Here is a 23201-nt window from a genome sequence, read left to right as displayed (position 1 = left end):
TAATTAGGATTATTTGTGGTTCTCAAGAAATGACAACAGGAACATCAAAGAGCTTGGTCTCTCTCCATACTCACACAAAGAGGTCATGTGAGCATAGTGTCAAAAGGCCCAAGACCCAAGGGGATAGCCCTCATCAGATATGGACCACCGTGGCACCCTGATCTCCAGTCTCCAGACTGTGAGAAAATAAATTTAGGTTGTTTAATTCTGTCTCCAGTACCATCATGGAAGAATGAGCAGACTGATTTAGTGGTGTATTTATTATTTAGTGTGTCTCCAGACTCTAGGTTACCCTAGGTTTCACAAGTTTGTTACAGCCCCCAAACAGGACAATTGAATTAGCTAATGTGGCAACAGAAAGGGCTACTCTGTGATGAGCACTTATTGTATTGCTTTGCAGAAGGATCAATTCGGGAAAAATTAAGGTTTCTAAGTCATCTTTGTTCCTCATCCAAAACGAAGTTTCTGAACTCTCAATAAACTGAACATTTCTAAAAATGCTGGCTTCCTTATTTCATTTCACAACGTCAATAAAACTGTCACTAGGGTTTTGGGGTTTTGGGGAGCATAGTTCAATGGTAGAGTATGTGCTTAGCATGTGCCAGGCCTACAGCACCAAAGAAAGAAAGAAAAAAAAAAAAAGAAAGAAAACACGGTCATCAATAATTTAGCACCACTGTGTAATATCTGGGCATATTTGGAAGTAGTAGCATAGAAGCATTTTTCTGGTTATTGCTTAGAATTGTGGAATACTTGATTCCTTTAGAGTTTCCTAAATACATTCACATACAAAATTTTCATTCTCAAAATAAATACAAATGAAGTATTGTGACTCTTATTTTATGGGTGATAAAATTAAGATTCAGACAAATGGGTGTCTTTCACAAGGAAGTAGAGCTAAAGCTTGATTTATTTCACCGAAAGAAACCTTTTCTGAGACCTCTTGTGCACACTGGGGCCTCCAACCTAGGCCTTTCTGTCTTAAAAGTAGTGGGATCTTCCTTAGCAACTGTTGCAGCTTCCGGGCTGACTTTTGCCATGCTGTGCTGAGCTCGGGTAGCTCCAGAGATCAGGCCCAACCCTGGAGTGGGAACCTGCAGCAGATGTGGTGCTGCCTCTCCTACAGGCAAACCTCTCTACCAGTCCTACAGGGCTGGAGCCCCAGGGCGTCTCTTAACATCTGAAGTGTTGGTTTTAATGCTCCCTCCTTCCCCCTCCCCCCCCAATTAATCTGCCTTGTACACAGCGAAAGGAAGGTTTGAAATTTGAGATCAGGTCCAGGTGAGAAGGTAAGCAGGCAACAGGAAACCCACAAGCTTTGATTTACTCATTGTCCTACTTCATTCTGAACTAAGCCTTTCACTAGAAGTTCATTAGCCACAGGTAGTGAAATAATGTCCCAAATTCAACAAGAGACTTGTTCTTGATGAAGTAGAATCAAAAACACATTGTTAAATAGTAAAAATATAATGCAAGAACAATGAAAATAATACCACATTTTAAAACCAGGCAAATTGTAAATTGAGTTGTTTTTTTTTGGGAAAAAACATTTAATTTAATTCTTACTTTGTACTGACTATGTATAGAGAAGAAAAATTAGGAGTGAGGTATGTAGCAGTGATTACATCCTAGGAAAAGTTAATTTCTAAAATTTTTGTTCCAAAAATTGTTTAAATGTATACATCTTATAAACCACACAGGCGTGAACAACGTTAACAACTTAACAAGCTTATCTTTGAATTTAAACCCACAGGCATTTTTTCTTAATCAAATTTTATGTAACTTCTAACTTTACTATCTTTAGATTTATTACATCTCAGAAGTATTTACAATAAGAAATGTATAATATCATATAGGAAAGAAAGAGTGGGTGCTTTCAGCACCTTGGAAATTGTTATTTATTTAAATAGAACCACACAGAGTGGTATAGAATGACCAAATCAGAATATCTCTCAGTATTTCATTATTATGTGTACTTGGATAAGATCTTGTGAATAGTGCTATTAGCATGAATCTAGTGTATTCTCTGGAATACTTTGTCTTTTAATCTCCTAAATTAAGGGTAAAATAATGGAATTTTCTTTTAAAGAGAACAGGTTAGGAACATTGTGGTATATAGTTAGGGGAATGTAGGACCGGGTGATGAGGAACTGCTGGATTTTAGTTTGGGCTCTGAAATCTTAAACAAATCATTTAATCTTTCCAAGTTTTAACTTCCTCATCTGTAAATATGGGAGTAATTCTTATATCACAGAATATCTGAAATAATCAAATATCAAAAGGCATCAAGTGGAGAAGGAAAAAAAATGATTGAGGGCTCATAATATGTGAGATATTATAGTTATGAGTGGGGCTTAAGAACACCTTTAAGTCCACAATTTTACTAAATTAAAATTTTAAAGTAAATCATAAATAAAATCTTTTTAATTTAAACAATTGATATTTCACTCTAAAACATACGAAAACATTTGTCAGTCTTATTAGTAAATCTCAAAAGCAGAGTAAATCAACAGTGAAAAATAAAAATGCTTTCTACAACAATTTCTTCCAAATGTGTCATCTGTTGGCAGATTAATAATTCATAACAAATATAATCTGTATGTTTTATCTTTACAAAATACTTTCCAAAGGGACACTAAATTATCTGTAATAAGTAAGCATAGTGTTTATATTTAATAACAGAAAAAGTCTGATACACTGTTATAATTATTGACTGTTACAAGACTATTTTATAGAGATTAAACAATTTTACACAGTATTTGAAAACATTTGGTAGATAAAACTTCTTCAAACAAAATTTTAATCCAAAATGTTATCCATTAAATTTGAAGGAAAAAAAAAGGACTGATTACATCAAATATGCTGAAAGAATATTTCATTTTTTCTGACAACAAGATTCAGTAAAATCAAGAAAATAATTCAATATTATAAATTAAAAGCTTGAGCTATTAGCATTAGAAAAATATCTAAGCACCACATTTTTTTCTAGTAGTGCATATGTATCTTCTCATTTACTTTTTAAGAGTATTCTTATTAAAATATAAAATCATGAGTTTAATAAATGTTTCAACAAAGATTTTTCTATTAAACACACACACACACACACACACACACACACATTTAAGAAAGACCCATATCTTCTGATTATAGATGACAAAACCTAATATGGTCATTTCATTTGCCCTTATTATAGCTTGAAAATAATAAGATATATTTTTAATCATTTTGGTGTATAGGTATGTCAGAATTTATTTTCAGTAGTTCTTCATAATTTCTTTTTAGAAAGGTTAGCTAGATATAAGAAAAATAAATTAAAACTACTGTAATATTTGATTCTTAAAAATGTAGTTAGAATACATATGGCATATGTCTATAAAAATAAATATCTAAGCTATTTTGTTTCTTAGACTAGGTAGATAAATTAAAATGTTCTAGAACATGATCTGAATTTAAAAAAAAATAGCAATGATGCTCCATGTGTGTGAATTAGAGCTAAAGCATTCTTTTCATGTTTGACATATATAACTCTGAAATATTTTCTACTCCCTAAAACCTTACTGAATATAATTCAGTATTTTTATTTAATTAATCATTATTTACTAGGGAGCTTTGCTATTCACACCAAGGGTTTTGCAATTAAACCAAAGATCACTAGGTTTTCATATTTTATCTTTAAATGGTATTTCTCCTTTACATACCTTATATATTAAATTACATCAGGAAAAGCTTTTAGTCTTCAGATGTTATATAACAAATAATTACTTAGGTGGTAAAGGGTTAATAAAATTTTCAAGTTCTGCTAAAGAATTATGAAGTCCATCATTCATGTCTTGACTTCTAAGAAATTTTTTAAGAGTATCTAAAGCGGTTAGTGCTTCATTTTTTGATGGTAAAGGAAGTTCAGTTTCTAAAGATCCACCATCATCTTCTTCATCTGAAGTATAAAATCCAGTTTCATCTGGCTGACTTTCTTCAGTGCATTCTGACTCATCGTTTGGTACTGCTTCACACGTCTCTAAGTCATCATCCAGGGCAGCATACTCCTCTATAGACAAACCTTCAGGAAATTCCACTCCTGCTCCCAGAGCATGGGTGACCAAATCAAGACCAGGGTCTCTCTCTGCATTGGCTGGGTCATTTTCTTCCTTTTGAGATTTGAATCCTGCTTCTTCGTAGCTTTTAATAATAGTCTCTGAGGTTACTGTACTCCAACATAGATGCAATGTATCAACTGCATCTAGTAATGAAAATGTAAATTCCCTACTATCTTCAACAGAGCTTAAAAATTTCTTGATGAGACAATGTCGATATTTGATTTTAAGACTTTTAATAACACCTTGTTTCATAGCTACAAATTTGGAAGATAAACATGATGGAAAGAATGCTAACTCAATGGACTTTAGGTTCTTTACCTCTGGATGTGCAGGGGAAGAATCCACAAAAATCACCACTCTTCGTTGCTGGGCTTGAAATTTCTCATCAAGCTTTTGCATCCATTGTTCAAATATGTCTGAAGTCATCCAGGCCATTCTGTTAGCTTCATAATGTACAGGCAATGATTTTATACCTTTGAAACAATGTGGATTTTTGTTTTTTCCAATGACAAGCAAAGGAAGTTTTTCTGAGCCATCCATGTTTGCACCAACCACCAGAGTTATCCTGTCTTTGCACAACTTTCCAACTGAACATGTTTCTCCTTTAAATGCAAATGTATTTGTAGGTAACATTCGATAAAGCAGTCCAGTCTCTTTTACATTAAAAACATTTTTAGGATGATAATCACTTAAATAATAAGGAAGTATATTTTGGTACCACACAGTTGAAGGGTCTACTGATACACCTGAAGCTTCTGCAGGTTGAGCTCTGAATACTAAACCATACCTGGATTTAAAACGATCCAGCCAGCCATTACTGCACTTAAAGTCATTATGTCCCAGTTTCTGGGCAAAATCATTAGCTTTTAGACGCAACATTGGACCATTAACTGGTACATTTAGACACTGAGCAATTCGATACCATCTCATTAATGCCTCTTCTAGGTCTGTATAAAAAGCAGTTCTCAGTCTTTTTCTCTTTGGATCAAATCTCAAAGATTCAAAGGCTTCTAGAACTTTGTCTTTATTCTTCATAATAGAAGACAGTGAATTTTTCTTTATTCCATATTCAGCTGCAATCTCTGCTTTTTTCTTGCCACTTTCCACTGCATTTATGATGTCGATCTTTTCCTCGATGGATAGACTCTTCTTTTTCTTTACTGTTACAGGCAGAGTTGAGGCTTCCACAGGAGCTTCTGCCATCTCAGTCAGTGTGTACACAGAAAGCTCTCCTCTACTTCCTGCTGTCCATTTCTTTCAATTATTGTCTTTCAGTAGTATAAAGATTGCTGTTTTCTATCCCACTTCATATATTAAAACATGGTAAATGTCTGATAGTCTTGCCCCTTAGGAAACTGGTGACTAAAAATCCCTTTTCAAAAGATCTGAAGAAGAAAAATATTATGCTCAACTAGAATGTTTTAGAAGAGAAACTCCCTTTGCAAGACCTTGTGTAGCTCAGTTTATAGTTTATTCAGAGTTCCAGAAGTCAAGCTAGAATAGAAATCTCATTATGTCAAACCTGTCCAGTCCTGCTGATATATTTTTGGAACTGCAATCCTTTAAGATGATCCATTTTATCCATGTGCGCATTCAACCTCCTATTAATTCTCTGCAGAAGGCCCGCCAGATAAGAAGAAAAAAATGCTCAAAAATTTTCATGTAAAATGTTGCCCATTAATTTCCAAGTCTCTTCAAGGGTAGCAATGAAAATCCTTCCAGAACTTGCCTGTGTATCTTCTCTCTCTGGAAAGTGAAGGTGAAAAAAAAAAAAAAAAGCAGAAATTTTAGCAATGTCAATTGAATATCAAAAAGAATGTTCATATAAATTATTATGCTCTTGGGGCTGGGGATGTGGCTCAAGTGGTAGCGCGCTCGCCTGGCATGCGTGCGGCCCGGGTTCGATCCTCAGCACCACATACAAAACAAAGATGTTGTATCCGCCGATAACTAAAAAAATAAATATTAAAATTCTCTCTCTCTCTCTCTCCTCTCTCACTCTCTCTTTAAAAAAAAAATTATTATGCTCTTAATAACAATGAAATGAATAGAAAGATGTTTCTGAAATACAATAACCAAAGCTTCCAGGAGAAGTGCTTACCTCCTGAATAGTTTCTCCTTAGAAAGCTCTCTGGCTCTGCTTCGTGCATTTGAATTCTCACTTGCCGTTGAATCCTTTGTAATATATACTTCTGAAAGAAATCAGACAAATTTAATCTGTTTTGAAAATGTGGGCTTACCAAAATTAAAGAACTAAAAATGATTCTGGATAGATCTTTGGTGGCTATTTTTTACATGAGGTCACAGACTGCACTCTCTGACTTCTCTAAAAGAAAAAAAACAGACAGTAGTCACAAGGCTCAACTTTTAATAGCACATGGGAGACAGTGTCCCCTTTATAGGAGTCTGGTAGAAACACTTCACTAAAAAAAAAAAATAAAATAAAATTAAGGGATTGATAATTCCATTTTTAAAGATCTAGACTTTGCTCTATCTAAAAGCTTAAAAATCCAGTAACTTTTGAATCAATTTGACACATGAGTTGAAAGTATGTAGGCCAGAGATACTGAAGAAAAGGCATAGGAATAAACAAATTATTAAGAGGACATAATGCAGAAAAAGTCCTAGACTAAGAGAAGGAAGTAGTATGACTAGGGGTCTTACTAGCTCTACTTCCTAAGTGTAAAAAAAAGGGATTTCTCATAATATAAGGACATGGGATTTGGCACCAGACAGATGTGAATTGAGAAGTGATTCCACTGTTTAGTACAGAATCCTAGGTCATTTACTTAACCATTGAGTCTCAACTTCCTTTATCAAGTCATGTGGCGATGACCACAAGACCTACCTCATAGGGTTGCACTTAATATAGTTTTTGATCTTTAAGGAAGGGCCCAGTCCAACAAATGTAGAGTGATGATTTCATCATCATCTTCTTTCTTATGTCCTTTCAGCTGTGTGACGGTTCAGGGATTTTATAAAATCCTACTTGTAAATGGAAGCAAAAATCCCAAATTGAATATCCAGCAAAAGCAGGGCACTTCTTAAGCCCAGTTGTCCTGAGAGAACAGTCACAGGGCTCACTTCTCTCTTCCCAGTCAATAGCTCCCTCACCAGAATCTACCAGCTCTGCGCCTTCTGTGGCCCAGATAACAAGAAGCCAACTCCTGGGTATTGTGTTGTGGGAGAGAGTGAGCAGCCCATTCTTCTTGCTTGGGCTTCTGGGTTTCCCAGATGACATGTCTACCTTTTTTTATTTTTTGATTTTTGTCAAAGTTCTTCTGCCTTTGTTGTCCAACACAAAGAAGTAATTTTATCATAGGAATTACAACAAAGGAGCTCTTTTATTTTATTTTTTAAATTGCTACAAGGTCTTCAAAATAATGGTAGCCTAGGGTTTTGGATTCCAAATTGATTCAGTATCTATATTATTCCAGATAATCAATGAGAAAGACAAAACTGGTCATACACACACACACACACACACACACACACACATCTATATATATCATATTTATGAAATACGATCATATATATATGAGATATATAGGAGTGTGTGTGTGTGTGTGTGTGTGTGTGTGTATGTATCAACATCAGGCCTCCATGGAAATATAGGCCATTATGAATTCTGTAAACACAAATAGCAACCCAATCCAACTGACAGGGGAGCTAACCTTTCTAAGTAAGACTTGACCATTTGGCTAGAAAAGAAAAATCTTGCTTGAGTATAGGTTCTCACGATATATTTTCCTGTAAATCTGCAAATATTTCAAAATAAAAACAATGTTTTGCCCCTATTAGGAAGATACCAAAGTTCAGAAACTGATAGCAATAACCAGTATTTTAAAAAAAGACAAAAATTACTAAGAGAAAAAAGGACATCTCCCAACTCCTCTCTCCTTCCCTTCCACCTTATTTTGCCAGAAATAAATCCTATCATTCAAACAAGAAGGATTACAGAAAAAGTAACCTGAATTTCTTCTTACCCCATCCTGCTTAGAGCAATATAATACAGCTTGACTATCTCTAATCCAAGAATCTGAAATTCAGTGGGTTTATGGATTGGGGATGTTGAACCAATAGAGTCCATGCAAATATTCCAAATTTGAAAAACTCCAAAATTTGAAATACTTCTGGTCCAAAAAATTTTGGGTAAAGAATACTCAACCTGTATATATAATCAGAGATTATGGGTTATTTTGATCATATCAAAAAGAATGACATCTTTAGGAAGATATTAGTTCCCCTGGCCAATTAACAGTGTTACTTCCTTCAAAAATAGCAAAGCTGTGGGGATGAGTTTGTGGCTCAGTGGTAGAGCGCTTGCCTAGCGACTGTGAGGCAGGTGGTTTGATCCTCACCACCAGATACATACATAAATAAATAAACAAATAAATAAATAAATAAATAAATAAAGATATTGTGTCCATCTACAAATATTTTAAAAAATAGCAAATACATGGTGAAACACAATATATTCCTAAAACAATCTAATGCCAATCCAGACAAGCTAGACTTTTTCCCTAGGAAAGTACTGCCTAATCAACAAAATGGGTATTCTCTGATCTCCCTCAGTAATATGTCTTATCTATCTCTATATATCTATATATGTAAATGTTTATATGTGTATATATATTTATGTATAAATATATGTATATATATTTCTCCTCTAGGGGTTAATGGCAGTGACTAATACTTCTCAGAAGTACACATTCTGTCAAGCTCATTAATCATTGTCCCCTTGGGGAAAAAAAAAAAAAAACAGCAGAGAAATGCTGTACTACAAGTTAGGGAATATTTTCTCAATATTAATAAAGATAACCACAGAAGAAGAATAAGAAATTCACCAAAAGACTTAGCAAATGAACTCCAGTAAAGAAAACAATGGCCAACCCTACTAGAAATAGACAAATATAAATCTTCTTTTAAAAAAAGGAGACACTTTTTGTTTTGGCTTCTCAGAATAGCAGTGGCTGGTGTTTGCTACAGTCTAGTAATTGGTTGTCAGGAGGCACATAAATTGGTATAAGGATTATGAAGGGCAAATTAGTAATATGATTCAAAAACCTTACAAAACATGCATAACTTTTTATTCAGAATATCTCTATCTAGGATTTTATCCCTAAAGAAATTATAGCTATAGAAATAATTTCTTACAAATGTATTAAATTTTCTATTGTTATGTAACAAATTACCATACACTTAGTGACTTAAAACAACAACCATTTATTATCTTACACTTCTGTAGGTCAGAAGTCCAGGTGGGCTCAACTAGGTCCTCTATTTAGGGTCTCAAAAAGTAGAAATCATGATGTCAGTCAGCTAGGCTCTGGGAAAGAACCTGCTTCCAAGCTCATCAGGATTGTTTGCAGAATTGATCTGCTTTACTGTAGAACTGAGGCCACTGCTTTTTTTATTGTTGCTCTTGTCGGCTGTTGGCAGCACTCTCAGCTCCTAGGACCCTGTCAGTTCCTTGTCCATGGCCCTCTTCATTTCACATAGGAGAACAGTCTTCCTGTCCCATCTTTTGTACACTTTGAATCTGACTTCTTTTATTGTCAGTGAGACATACTTATCTGCTTCTAAAGGGCTCCTGTGATTAGGTTAGGTCCACTCAGATTATCTCCCTTTCTAAGAACTCAGTCAATTGACTAGTAACCTTAATTCCATCTGCAAAATCCCCTTGTGTGTAACATAATCATGGGAGTGTTATCCTATCATGTTTACATAATACAAGATAAGGGTTACTGAAGGTCATCTTAGAGTTTCCCAGATCAAACAAAAACATTCCTCACATTGTTGGTATATAATCATAGACAAAATTGGAAATGACCTAAATGTACAACAGAATATATAATATAAAGAATATCTATCTATATGTTGTCATATGATGAATCTCTAAAGGACAATGATTATTTAATAATTTAAGGAAAATTCCACGATACATTAAGTTAAAAAATCAAAATACAGAGCTGGGGTTGTAGCTCAGTGGTAGAGCTCTTGCCTAGCATGTGTGATGCACTGGGTTCGATTATCAGCACCACATATAAATAAACAAATTAATCAAATAAAGGTCTATCAACAACTAAAAAATATTTTAAAAATAAAAAATTCAAAACTATAAAATGCAAAAATAAAATACTTAGGAATCAACAAAAGAGGTGAAAGACTACAATGAAAACTACAGAACACTAAAGAAAGAAATTGAAGAAGACCTTAAAAGATAGAAAGAGCTTCCATGCTCTTGGACAGGCAAAATTAATATTGTCAAAATGGCCATACTACCCAAAGCGCTATACAGATTCAATTAAAATACCAATGTCATTCCTTATAGAAATAGAAAAAGCAATCATGAAATTCATTTGGAAAAATAAGAGACCCAGAATAGCCAAAGCAATCCTCAGCAAGAAGAGTGAAGCAGGAGGCATCACAATATCTGACCTTAAATTGTACTACAAATCTATAGTAACAAAAACAGCATGGTGTTGGCACCAAAATAGACATGTAGACCAATGGTACATAAATACAGTTGTCTAATACTAGACAAAGGTGCCAAAAACATATATTGGAGAAAAGATAGCCTCTTCAACAAATGGTGCTGGGAGAACTGGAAAACCATATGCAACAAAATGAAACTAAACCCCTATCTCTCACCACCACAAAACTCAACTCAAAGTGGATCAAGGACCTAGGAATTAGACCAGAGACGCTGTGCCTAATAGAGGAAAAAGTAGGCCCAAATCTTCATCACATTAAATTAGACCCTGACTTCCTTGACGAGACTCCTAAAGTGCAAGAATAAATAGGATGGATTCAAACTAAAAAGCTTCTCAGCAAAAGAAACAATCAATGAGGTGAAGAGAGAGCCTACATTTGGGGAGCAAATTTTTGCCACACACACACGTCATATAGAACACTAATCTCCAGGACATATAAAGAACTCAAAAATTTTAAACAAATTAAAAAAAATCAAACACCTCAATCAATAAATGGGCTAAGGAGCTGAACAGACACTTCTCAGAAGAAGATATACAATCGATCAACAAATATATGAAAAATGTTCAACATCTCTAGTAATTAGAGAAATGCAAATCAAAACTACTCTAAGATTTCATCTCATGCCAGTCAGAATGGCAGGTATCAAGAACACAAGCAACAATAAGTGTTGGTGAGGATGTGGGGGAAATGGCACACTTATACATTGCTGGTGGGACTGCAAATTAGTGCAACTACTCTGGAAAGCAGAATGGAGATTCCTTAGAAAACTTGGAATTGAACCATCATTTGACCCAGCTATCCCACTCCTTGGTCTATATCCAAAGGACTTAAAATCAGTTTACTATAGTAACACAGCCACATCAATGTTTATAGCAGCTCAATTCACAATAGCTAAACTGTGGAACCAACCTAGATGCCCTTCAATAGATGAATGGATAAAGAAACTGTGGTACATATACACAATGGAATAGTACTCAGCCTTAAAAGAGAATAAAAATTATGGCATTTGCAGGTCAATGGATGGAGCTGGAGAATATCATGCTAAGCAAAGTAAGTCAATCCCTCCAAAACCAAAGGCCAAATGTTCTCTCTGATAAATGGATACTGATCCACAATGGGGGGGTGGCGTCATGGGAAAAATGGAGGAACTTTGATTGGGCAAAGGGGAGGGGAGCAGGTATGGGGGAAGGAAAGATGGTGGAATGAGATGGACATTATTATTAACCCAGGTACATGTATGACTTTACATATGGGGCACCGCTACATCACGTATAACCAGAGAAATGAAAAATTGTGCTGTAGTTGTGTACAATGAATCAAAATGCATTCTGCTATCATATATTCCTAATTAAAATAAATAAATTAAAAAAATAAAAATACAAAACTATATATCACCAACTACTAAAAATTACATAAGGACAAAGGCTCATAGCTAGTCCCACAGTGTTCAATGCCAGAAAACACAGGTTCTTAATAATAAATTATTAAGGAAAAAAAATATATATATATGAAAAAAAAAGACACTGACCAAAATATCAAATGTTCCTGGATAATTGAATTTATACCTAAATATAATTGAATTGTACCTAAATTCAGTTTTTTTCTCTTTATGTTAATTTTTTTACAATTCTAATGTTCTTTTTGTACCAGGTTATCATTAAAAAAAAAAAAAAAAAACAGTATGAAGAAACATAAACCTGTCATTCTTTTCATTCAGAATTTCTAGGTGTAGTAAATTACTCAGTTTTTTTGTACTGGGGATTAAACCCAGGGAAGCTAATCACTGAGCTACATTCTCAGTCCTTTTTATTTTTTATTGAGATAGGGTCTCACTAAATTGCTGAGGCTAGCCTCCCAAGTCACTGGGATTATGGTGATGTGCCACCATGACTGTCCAGTTACTCTCCTTTTATCAGTAGTTTATAGCCCTCTGCAGGAAAATCAACTACTTTCCAAACTGAAGAAAACACTCATTCTTTGTCTTCCACAAATAGACAGCAACTATGTCCACTTAATCCTGCCCATAGCATTATTCTAAATACCAGCAATTGCTGGTATTCTAGAACTTAACAGAGTTAGATTCCTGGTGCTGTGAGAGAACAAAATGAATCTAAAGTTCAGTCTCCCAAGAAGGATCATGGGAAACAGATATGCAGAGACACTAGTATAAGAAAGACTAAAACGGGCCAAACTGAGGGCTGTGGGAGAAAAAAAGTGGGAAAATTAACTCTTACAAGCAGGATAAAAAAAAAATGGATTTATAAGCTGGACACGGTGGTGCGCACCTGTAACCCCAGCAACTCTGTAGACTGAGGCAGAAGGATCGCAAGTTCAAAGCCAGCCTCAGCAACAGTGAGGTGCTAAGCAACTCAGAAAGACCCTGTCTCTAAATAAAATACAAAATAGGGCTGGAGATGTGGCCATGATAAAAGACATAAAGTAGCATCTGAGTTCAAATAAAAAGTATGTGGCAGGTAAGAAGAGATAAGAAAACATTTTTGTTGGTAAGACTAGAGAGTGAAACATGGAAGAAGGAAATTATAGGGCAGTTTGAAGCATATCAAACAGTTTTATGTGGGCTGGGCATGTAGCTCAAGTTAGAGTGCCTGTCTAGCATGCATGAGGACCTGGGTTGAATTCCAGTGCCAATAAATAAATAGAAGTTTTATATGTAACTAAACCTTCATATCTATGTTAATATCTGTATCTATTAGTTGGCTAAATAAACACTCTCCCTCTAGATGTATAAAAAGGAATATTCATTTGGTTGACTCTGAACTATACTCTACTTATATACTGGAAAGTAAGATTGGGGTCAGACCTTGGTAAGAACTGAATGCTAGGATAAGGAATTTATTCAGCATGCCACAAATGTCACTCAAGGTTTTTGAGTAGAAGCATGTGACAGGATCACCTGAGAAACTTTCCTCTGTTGTTATAAGTGCATAAGAGAACTCTCCTACTTTTAGAAAAAAGTGATACTGAGAGCCTTAACATCAATAAATTCATCAGGTATACAAGTATAGTCTTTTTATAATTGAATGAAGTTGTACATATACCTACTATAAAACATTTTTTTTTTTAAAGAGAATTTCAATATTTATTTTTAGTTTTCGGCAGACACAACATCTTTGTATGTGGTGCTGAGGATCGAACCCGGGCTGCACGCATGCCAGGAGAGCGCGCTACCGCTTGAGCCACATCCCCAGCCCCAAAACTTTTAAAAAATGTAATAAGTCCTAGTAACTCACACCATACACCTTTACTTTGTACCTTACTTATTTTAGGGCTTCTTAAATAGTTCCATTATTCAGCATCTTCACGGGTTTCATTCCAGAGGATTACACTGTGTGATCAACTAAATTTGAAAGAGCCTCTGATGAACAATGAAACTTTTGAGACATCCCCAGAATTCCTATATAAAAGATCTGAAGTAGCAATTTCAGTAAATAATATTGATAAGCAATATACAGTATTCAATATCTAAATTAGAGTTAAAAGTCACTTGCATGTTTCATTTATGTAGAATAGATTAAAAATAATATTCTTCACATCTGTAATTCCAGCAACTCAGGAGGATCATGAGTTCAATGCCAGCCTCAGCAGATTAGCTAGACACTGGGCAATTCAGTGAGACTCTGTCTCTAAATAAAATATAAAAAAGGGCTGGAGACATGGCTCAGTGGTTAAGTGCCCCTGGGTTTAATCCCTGGTATCTCCCCACCCCACCCCAAAAATATTTAACTTGCTGCCTCTTTTCCTAAATGAAAGATAGGCTACTGGTCACTAATGAAAGACAGTCTACCGGAGTTCTCCACAAGCCTACTGAATATATAAGATCTAATTTTTCAAAAGCTGAATAAAATGCTATGTAACTAAACCTTCATATCAGTATCTATATTCATGGGGGGCAATCTCCATGTCATAAGTGAAGGTAGCTATTCCCCCTTTTCTTACTTCTCTGAACAGGTCAACTGAGAGAAAACTAGTAATCTTTTCTTTTTAAATAGAATAGATAGGCAGAATTTCCCAATCTAGAGCAAAAGACAGCAAGAAGGAAGAAAGGTAGGAAGGGAGTAGGGAAGGTAAGGAGGGAGGGAAATTAAGGAGGAAAGAGAAAATATGTCTCTATCTAAGCAGGACTAGGCTAAAATAAGTCTTTCAGTATCAACAAACAAAAACAACAAAACGAAATAAAAAAACTTCCCCAGACCCCAAAAGCACTAGCTGCTGCTTCCTTTACTACAAAGGACACACACACTTTCATAATTTTCCATCATCAAGTGAAGTACCTTTCTGTGTTTTCTTAGAGCCACCTGCATTCTAATTTCCTAGGGGTAGAAGAAATCATGGAAAGATTAAACCTGTGTATAGCCCTGTAGAACTGTAATACCATGGATGTGGATTACTCATGCTCAGTACCAGAATCTCACTGTATTGAAGGGTGTCCGACATAATAAATAGCATCTTCTACAAGGATAAATTAGCATTAGTTCTGAGCAGTTCCAGTTCTTGAGAATCTCTATCAAAACCATCAGCAGCTTCCAAGGAAACTATTCTGCTAACAGCAAATTACCCAGGCAACTGTTCACCTTCCTAGCATAAGAAAAACCTCTAACAGACTAAGAGATTTTAGCAAAGTTAAGTACCTCCAAACTAAAGAGACAGAAAGCAGAAATGCTTAAGGATACAGCCAGCTCAAATACTAATGCACTCATTGCCAAAACTGTTCAAGCCCAGCTGGGCACTACCATGCACTTCTTCCAAGTCATCCTTGGGATACTTTGGGAATAACACTTGAACTTAGCTTCAAGTTCTGAGGTTACTTTTTTCCTACACAATAAGAGTAGTCACTATTCTAGATTGGAATCCTTTTCTTATGGTTGAGAAGAGGATGGCTTTGAGTATAAAAAATCCACAATAAGCCAAAGAACTTAAGTTATGGTTTGTGTGAGTTGGCATTTATATTTGCTGTTTTCTTGAAAAGAGAATCATTTAAGATACAGAAAGTCCCTTGATACTAGATTTGTTTTAGGATTTCAGTAGTGTTTTTTTAAGAGGTGGAGATACTTGTGGAGATAAGAGGTGGTGTCACAAGTATTTATTTTACACGAATCTAGAGAAGATATCTGTACGGCAATATTTCACTATTCTGACGCTCTCTGGAAATCTGTAGAGGGGGAGTTATGCTTCTGGTCACTTAGTGTTTAAAAAAGTCTCGGTTAGCAAATGTGACAAGGAAAGTGAGAAGTGTGGTCTAAAAAAGGCTTAGTTTCATCATGAGCAAAGTTACCCTTTGCATTTCTACAAGCGAAATGAGAATAAAAATGAGCGCCTAGGACAAAGGTAGCTACAATGTGTAAATGAGTTTCAGGTAGGTCTAGCACCACCGAGGAGGAGTCACAGTTTCCCTCCATTCAGTGCTGGGCGTTGGGGAGAGTGCCTTTGCAGGTTAGAGCTTCAACTTAAGAAACCACGAAGGGCTGAGAGAAGGAATTGCTCCGCGGTTTCTGTAGACAGGACAGCGATAGCGATCTACTTTAATGGGGCGAGCAAAGAAAGGAGACCTCGGTCATGTGGCAAAAGAAAGGAGCAGCCAAGAAAGGTTATTGGGGATCCACTCTCAGGGCGCGAGCAGAGTAGCTACAGATCACGAAGACGGAGCAGGTAGCAAGAGCTCAGAGACGACGGGAGTCGGGGATCTGGGTTTTCCAAAGGGAGTGGGCGCGAGGGCGCGGCAGGAGGGGGCCTGTCCGGGAACGGGGAGAGCGAGGGGGGGGGGGGCGCCTGCACCCCGTCGGCTCCCTTGTCCCCACATTCTCTCCATCCCTCCCCCATCCCGCCCGCGGAACTGGTATAACCTTCGTGCTCTTCGGTGGCTGAGCAGCTTTGGCTCTTCGGTGGTAGCGTGGCGGTAAGCTACTTCCACCTCCACCCTCCCGGCGCACCGTCTGTTGGGGGGACGCCTAACGCGTGAGGCCAGGGCCTGTGAGTGAGAAAGAGGGGACGCTGAGGGCTCCTGGAGCCCAGAGACCATTCAAGGCAGGCCGGCGCGCCCTTCCGCTAGCTCCCAGCGCTGGCTGACGCCTCAGGAGCCGAGCGCAGAATCCACGACCATTCAGCCGCCGCCAGAAAATTACCCGGGCAACGGCACCAGTGGAGTCCCGGATGTGGTTGCTAGGGCCGCAGCCGGAGAGGCGGGGCCAGCCTCTGGAGAGGGGCGGAGGGAAATTCGTGAGAGGCGCGCTGGCACCATCGAGACGTGGAGGCGCCGTGCCCGATTTAGGGAGAGAGAGGCCGTCCAGAGCTAAGGACAACACCACTTCCGGTCCTCTCACTTCCGGCTTCGCTGCTCTTGGTGCTGGTTCTGGAGGCTGGGTTGAGAGGTCGCTGGTCCGAGTGTCCTCGGCGGTTGGTCAGTGTGAGCCTGTGACAGCTGCAGTTGCTCCCCGCCCCCGAGGATCCGAGGTGCGTGGGGGAGGGGAAGAAGGAAAAGGTCCAGGTCGCGTTTCCGCTCACTTCTTGCTGGGGTTGAGGCGATTCCAGAGAGCAGCCGCAGGATAATCTTCTACTTGAGAGGTGCCGGGTTCCCAGCAGACAGGTGAGGGCGGTGCGGGCCCGCCGGGGAAGGGGCGGGGGGAAGGCGGGGGAAAGATGCTTTGAGGGCGGACACGTTGCCTCGGGCTTCACTTCTCCGGACTTTTCCCCGAGCACTTCTATCCTTAGTCTGTACACTATCTGGCCAGTATTCTGCCTTCAGTTTCGGCCCCGTGGTTCCTGCAGTCCTGCCGAGTGTATCCCAGAAACAGTCGCTTGAGGGAGCAGGACGGCCCTTTGGGTCGGCACCCTCGGTTTGCATGCAATGAGTGGAAGAGGGCTGCAGGGTCCAGATCGTGATGAAGTGTCGGAGTGGGCCACCTGCGGGCTTGGTGTCCAACTTTCATTTCTCTCCTCCCCTGTCTGCATTTCCCCACTTCCTCTCTCCAGTTGAGAGGAAGGGAGATAGTGATAGTCCCTTGGAGAGGTTCGCCTGGTAGTAGTGCAGGGAGGAGCCCTGCCCGTGGAAGTTCCAAGAGCTTGTGAGGACGTCCAAAGATTGCTGGAGTTTGAGAAAGGGACTTGTGGCTCTGTCTTCTGGTCCGTCCCTCTTTGCCCAGTTATTGCTGCTTACTTGTCTAGGAAAGGAAGTTTTTCTTTTGAACAGTTTTTAAACTCTAGACTTTTTCCTCTCTTTATTATTGCTTCCTTGGCTTTGTTGTTATCTTCCCCTTGAGCTCTTTGATCTCAAAAAAGTTTGTGCTTTACACTTCCAGCAGATCCTTTAACCACCCTTTTAGGATTTCTGTTTCTTGTCTCTATTTTCTCCCAGAGTATGCTTCCTCAGTTCTTAATGGATAAGGAAACAATGGAAGGTCTGCAGGACTTTTCAACGTGTGCTTTCACCTGGAAGGGTGTGTTCACGTTTGCCATTTAATTAACTTCGTTGACAGAAAGGTGCACCAGATTGGTTATGTTCTTCCAGCCCTTTATGGGTTACGTTTAGCCAGCTGCAGGGATTGGTCGTTTCATTACTGCTCTTTCAGAGTGAGTACAGTCAACTATATTTTAGTACTGTTTTAATCATACTTTTCTTCCGTTTTTGTTTTCCTTGTTCAAGGTAACCAACGCCCTTTCCCAGCCATAAAGTCCAACACCATTATCTGGGAAAATGGACAATATTTCTATTCTAAATTTGTTTTCTGGGTTAAGATCGCTTCCTCAGTTACTTTGGTTCCTTTTTAAATCAGTATATTAGTTTTCCTTAGTTTATGATTTGACTTGATTCTGAGCTATGAATTGAGGTCTGTGGATTTTCAGGGGTCTTCTTGGTCCCTGTCCTTGAAATCATATGGCAGGTTTTGTTTGAGTGACTTTTTCCAATCCCCCTCTGGAGTGAATGTCCATTCCTTTTCTCAAATTCTCAAAAGAGATATATGTCTAAATAGATTAAAACCACTACTTAGTGACTTGCTGAAGTCAGTGAAAACACAGCTTTTGGTGGAGCTGTTATTTTCCCAAACAGTAAGTGGCTTGTTTGGGGCCAAGGTGAGTAGAATGCAGGGATTCCAACTTGATATTGAAATCTCCAAGTACTTCATAACTTCAGTGTGTCTACATTCCTTCCTAGACTTACAGAAGGAAGTGACACTGTCTATTTATTTAGTTCCTGCTTTGTGGTTTGAGGTTTCTAAGCACACTATAGCCAATGCTTTGGTGATCCAAGGGATGAATAAATTGATGTGCTTAGGTACACCTGAGTAAAAGATTTAAATTTTGGTTGTACTTTTCTTTCATTTCTTGTTTTTCCACTTCGTATTTACCTTGGGCTCTAGCTTTGCAAGGAAGAAAAAATAAGATATTTCAGTGGTGTGGATCCTAAGCCTTTGTTATGTTGCTGCTTAACTTGACAAACTCTCTCCCTCCATACTATGTTAGATATTTTAATGATTGTTTCTTTCTTTTGAGTAAGTTAGAATCTTTCCAAACTCAAGTTTTAGAGTGCATACTTTCTGATTGATTGTCAAGTAAGTGTGTATGTGTGTGTGTGTGTGTGTGTGTGTATGTGTGTATGTTGCTTACCTTATGCATGCAAGGCAAGTATTCTACAACTGAGCTATATTCCCCAACCCATGAAGTGTTTTTTGATTGAAGGTTAAAGTTCTAAAAGTTTGAACCTTATTTCATATAATTTTAGAACTTGAGGACTTATACAGCTTATCAGAATCTGTCTAACCAGTTTCTGGTTTTATTTTGCTCACAAAATAATCTTCCTTTTATATAGCATCCTAACTTGGAGGAGCAGTTAACATTAACTTTGTAAAGAATGTTATGTTAAAATTAGTTTCTTTCTAAGGTAATGACAAATTCAGAAGGTAAATTATATCCAACACCATAGTGACAGTTACATTTGTTTTGCCTCCTGTGTGCCAGAATTTATGCTAAGTGCTTTACATGGTTATTTCATCTAATCCTCTTAGCAACTTTGTAAGGGGACTAACCCTCCTGTTTTTATAGATGAAGAGACTGATACAAATGGCTAACTGGAGCTAAAATAATCTGTTCTGAATTACACTGATAGAGCCAGCATTTGATCCTAGGTGTCTGGCAGCACACTACTTTAGACAGCTACTATGTTTCCATTACATTCTTTCAGGAATGAATTGGGGATATGTCACCTGATTTTCTGTCAGACATTAAGAAAAGGTCTTTTCTTTTATTGCTCTTTAGTGGATGAACAATTACTTGAATGTCCTACTGAAAAGTGTGACAAAAAGAAGTGAACTTGAACAGGGCTTATAGAGTGGTCATCTATAGGGTTTTCCCATGAAGATGGATATAAATCTATGGGTGCGTTGTGTTCCTTAATGACATACAGGGGTGGGAAATGTGAAAATAAGTTATAAATAATAACCTTTTTACATCAAAACCCATCTTTAAGCATAAACAAATTTCAGGATAGTTCCCTGCTTAATATATACCTTTCTCTTGGGGTAGAAAAAGGTATATATTAAGCAGGGAACCTAAGGTAATATACCTATAGATGAACAGACTAAAAAAGTGAGTTATTTCCACATACTTTGGAAGATAATGACTTAAGGTCCATGATAATCTAAAAGATATATGCCAACATTACTTCTGGGATGTATGAAAAAGGCTTTATAAAACAAAGGATCTAACATGGTTTCTACTACATTTACATAGTCATAGAAGCCACTTAATATCTCTATGAGATTCTCAACTATTTTCTGTGAGACAAAAGTATATGTATGTATTTTTTCCTCTTTATTTTCTGTTCTTTCTCCTACCTCTCATTCCCCTCTCCTCTATCTCTTCTAAACCTTTGTCTTAAGATGGTCATAGGCAAGTGTTGCTTAGTTCTGTTAGCAGTTGACTCCTAAAAAGGAACATATGATCTTTTTATAAACTATTTTCCCCCTAACAAACATACTTTTTTTTTAAAAAAAAAATTATTCTAATTTATTATACATGATGGCAGAATGCCAATCATTTCATATTACACATATAGAGCACAATTTTTCAGGTCACTGATACAAACATACTATTTAAGTGAATACTGTTCTTCTGAGAAGCAATCTGCTTTGAAATCCACTTCTGATACTACTGTTAACTCATATTGAGACATATGGTAAAGTTCTTTTCTACCTTTGTCACTTCACCTTAGTCACCAGAGTCTGAATAACTGGGTATTGGGCTTTGTTTATTTGTTTTGGTGGTACTGGGAATAGAATCCAGAATCTTGTGCATGTTGGGGAAATTCTTTACCACTGAACTACATCCCTAGCCCGCAGTGATTCAGTATTTGGAAGAAATCATATCTCTTCTCAAAAGACAAAGATTTGTTACCAACACGAAATTTTTAGAATGTTTCAGGCTTTGAAGGTAGTTGTAAAACTAGTAATTGCTCAATTCTTTTGTGAAAATACAGTTTTAGCATTGCTATTTTCTGAACTAAGAGTTTTTGTTTGGTTTCATTTTTATCTTCTATTGCTTTGAACTAGCAGCAATAGATGTTCATGATTGATTTTCTTTAATCCTTTGGGGAGCAATAACAGATTTTGGAGCGGTACTGTAAGAGCAACAGAGTTGTGAGTGAGGCCTAAAATCATTCAGAGTGGAAAGTCGGTTGGTCAAGCCCCATTTCTGCTAGCATGAGATAGAATTCTAGAGCAAAGGTTTCCAAACTTTTCTGCATCATAGCACACATACAAAATTATTTACATTTGTGATGTCTGTAGCAAGGCCCTCCCTAGCTTTCTGAAAGTTTTGGGGGATAAAACAGTGGGACAGTATTTTAGCACATCTGTAATACATTCTTGGCATGTTGCTTGGAAAGTTTGCACTAGAGAAGAAAATGTTACTCCATGTTTAATACCTTTGTTTGTTTAGCATGTAATAATTTATAAAACACTTTCATATATGTTCTATTTTTATTCCAGCCATGTCATTTAGTGGAACAAATACCATAGCCACGTTAGAAATGAAGAAATTGAGATTTAGGTAAAGTGCTTTGTATAAGATCAATGGATCAAGAATTCACGTGCTAGGTAGAAAGAATCCTTAGGGGTTCAGGAAGGGACCTTTAATCTCTAAGATGGCCAGGACCCTATCTGCTTTGATTGTTATTTCCATTTTCTGAGTCAGTTTCCAGGCACCTAGAGCTCCATAATAGTTATCATTTATTGAGTGCTACTCTGGCTTTCTAAATCCTATAGTGATTAAATAATTCCAAGACATTGAGAGTGGTGATCAAGTTCCAGTTAAAGTGTGTGTCATTGATGGCAGGGGATGGTGGTGGTGCTGGTAAAGGAAATGGTCAAGTGGACTGTCAAGGGCTTATCTTCACAGTTTTGAGATGATGGCAGTTTAGCAGGATTTCCAAGTTTTTTGAGTAAAAGTGGATTAAAAGAGAAATGTAGTAAAATTCAAAGAAAGTAACTTGGGCCATTGGGCCATTAGTGTTTAGGTAATTCTAACAAAAGGATTAAAAATGTAGATCATCTTAATATATGGCTAAATGTTAATTGTAGACTATTTCTCCTGTTGTTTTTTTCTTTTTCTTTTCTCTTTTTTTTATTGGTGGTAACTGGAACCAGTGCTTTCTGTGTGCTAAGCATATGTTCCACCACTGAGCTACATCTCCAGCACTAGATTATTTCTTAAAGATGGGCTTATAGATGATTTTTATTTTTCTCTTTCTTACTTTCTACTTTTATATACAGCATTTGATTACTTTTAAAATTAAAAATAAAAATGAAAGTACTATATACTCTGTGTTCTTTTGGTGCTGGGGATCAAACCCAGGACCTTGTGCATGCTAGGCAACACTCTACTGCTGAACTTCATCCCCCGCCCCTATACTGTATGTTCTTGAAAGAAAAATTCTAATCACAGATAGAATAAAAGTTTCCTCTACTCCCCAGTCCCTCTAACCCTCATGTCTCTTCCCAATTAATTTGAGAAGAAGATGAAATATATGAGGAAGCCCTAAACCTGCTCTAATATGATAGTAACTAGCCACATGTGGCTGTTTAAATTAGTTGAAATAAAATAAAATTAAAAATTCAGTTCCTTAGTTGCACCAGCCACATTTCAGTGCTCAGTAGCTGCCTCGTGGCTGCTTTATTGGACAATGCAGGTTTGGAACATTACCAAAAACATTTGCCAGCCTGCTAAAACTTTAAAATGCTATATGTTCCTGACATAATTATTATATTATTGAAGTAAGATTTTGAAAATCCCTGTGTTCTCCATGGTGCCTAGCAGTTTTTGTTTTAGCTGATGAAATATTATTGCCATGTTCTCTCTCAGCTTTTTAACTAAATCCAGATGGCCAAAGTCTAAGTCTAATGTTTTTCTTGGATACATGGGGATTATAGTTAGCTGCTTTTCTAGGATAAAGATGTCAGCTTTTCTCAGGACTTGAGTGTTTTCTCTCTTGAGCTCTAGATCTATATATCTTGTTGTCTGATTGACAACTTCTTAAATATCTTAAAGGTATCTCAAATCTAGTATGTATCAAACTAAATTGATTTCCCTTCCTTCTTCTCC

The 23201-nt window shown here is 37.2% G+C and overlaps 2 protein-coding genes across 6 annotated transcripts in view; one reads left to right on the top strand and one right to left on the bottom strand.

Moving 5' to 3' along the window:
- Positions 1-1287: 1287 nt before the first annotated feature.
- Tigd4 (tigger transposable element derived 4) lies at positions 1288-16932 on the bottom strand. Its single transcript, XM_046458864.2, has 3 exons — positions 16454-16932; positions 6196-6286; positions 1288-5840 (listed from the first exon to the last, which is right to left on the bottom strand). The coding sequence occupies exon 3, from the start codon at positions 5295-5297 to the stop codon at positions 3759-3761; it is 1539 nt and encodes a 512-aa protein (XP_046314820.1). The 5' UTR covers positions 5298-5840; positions 6196-6286; positions 16454-16932; the 3' UTR covers positions 1288-3758.
- The window catches only part of Arfip1 (ADP ribosylation factor interacting protein 1), a 121696-nt gene continuing 115403 nt past the window's right edge, over positions 16909-23201 (top strand). For 2 of the 5 annotated variants that reach the window (XM_058583906.1, XM_046458869.2), the window contains exon 1: positions 16909-17060. The gene's annotated coding sequence lies outside the window, so the exon portion shown is untranslated. Of the gene's footprint in view, positions 17194-23201 lie in introns of all 5 variants that reach the window. The other 3 variants (XM_046458868.2, XM_046458865.2, XM_046458867.2) reach the window with 2 other exon arrangements.

This window comes from Marmota monax, unplaced genomic scaffold (genome assembly GCF_021218885.2).
Source record: "Marmota monax isolate L192 unplaced genomic scaffold, Marmota_monax_Labrador192_F-V1.1 WCK01_AAM20220418_F8-fsc00002, whole genome shotgun sequence".
Classification (NCBI taxonomy): domain Eukaryota; kingdom Metazoa; phylum Chordata; class Mammalia; order Rodentia; family Sciuridae; genus Marmota; species Marmota monax.
Note: the sequence above shows the minus strand (reverse complement) of the source record. Positions and strands in the feature narration are given on the sequence as shown.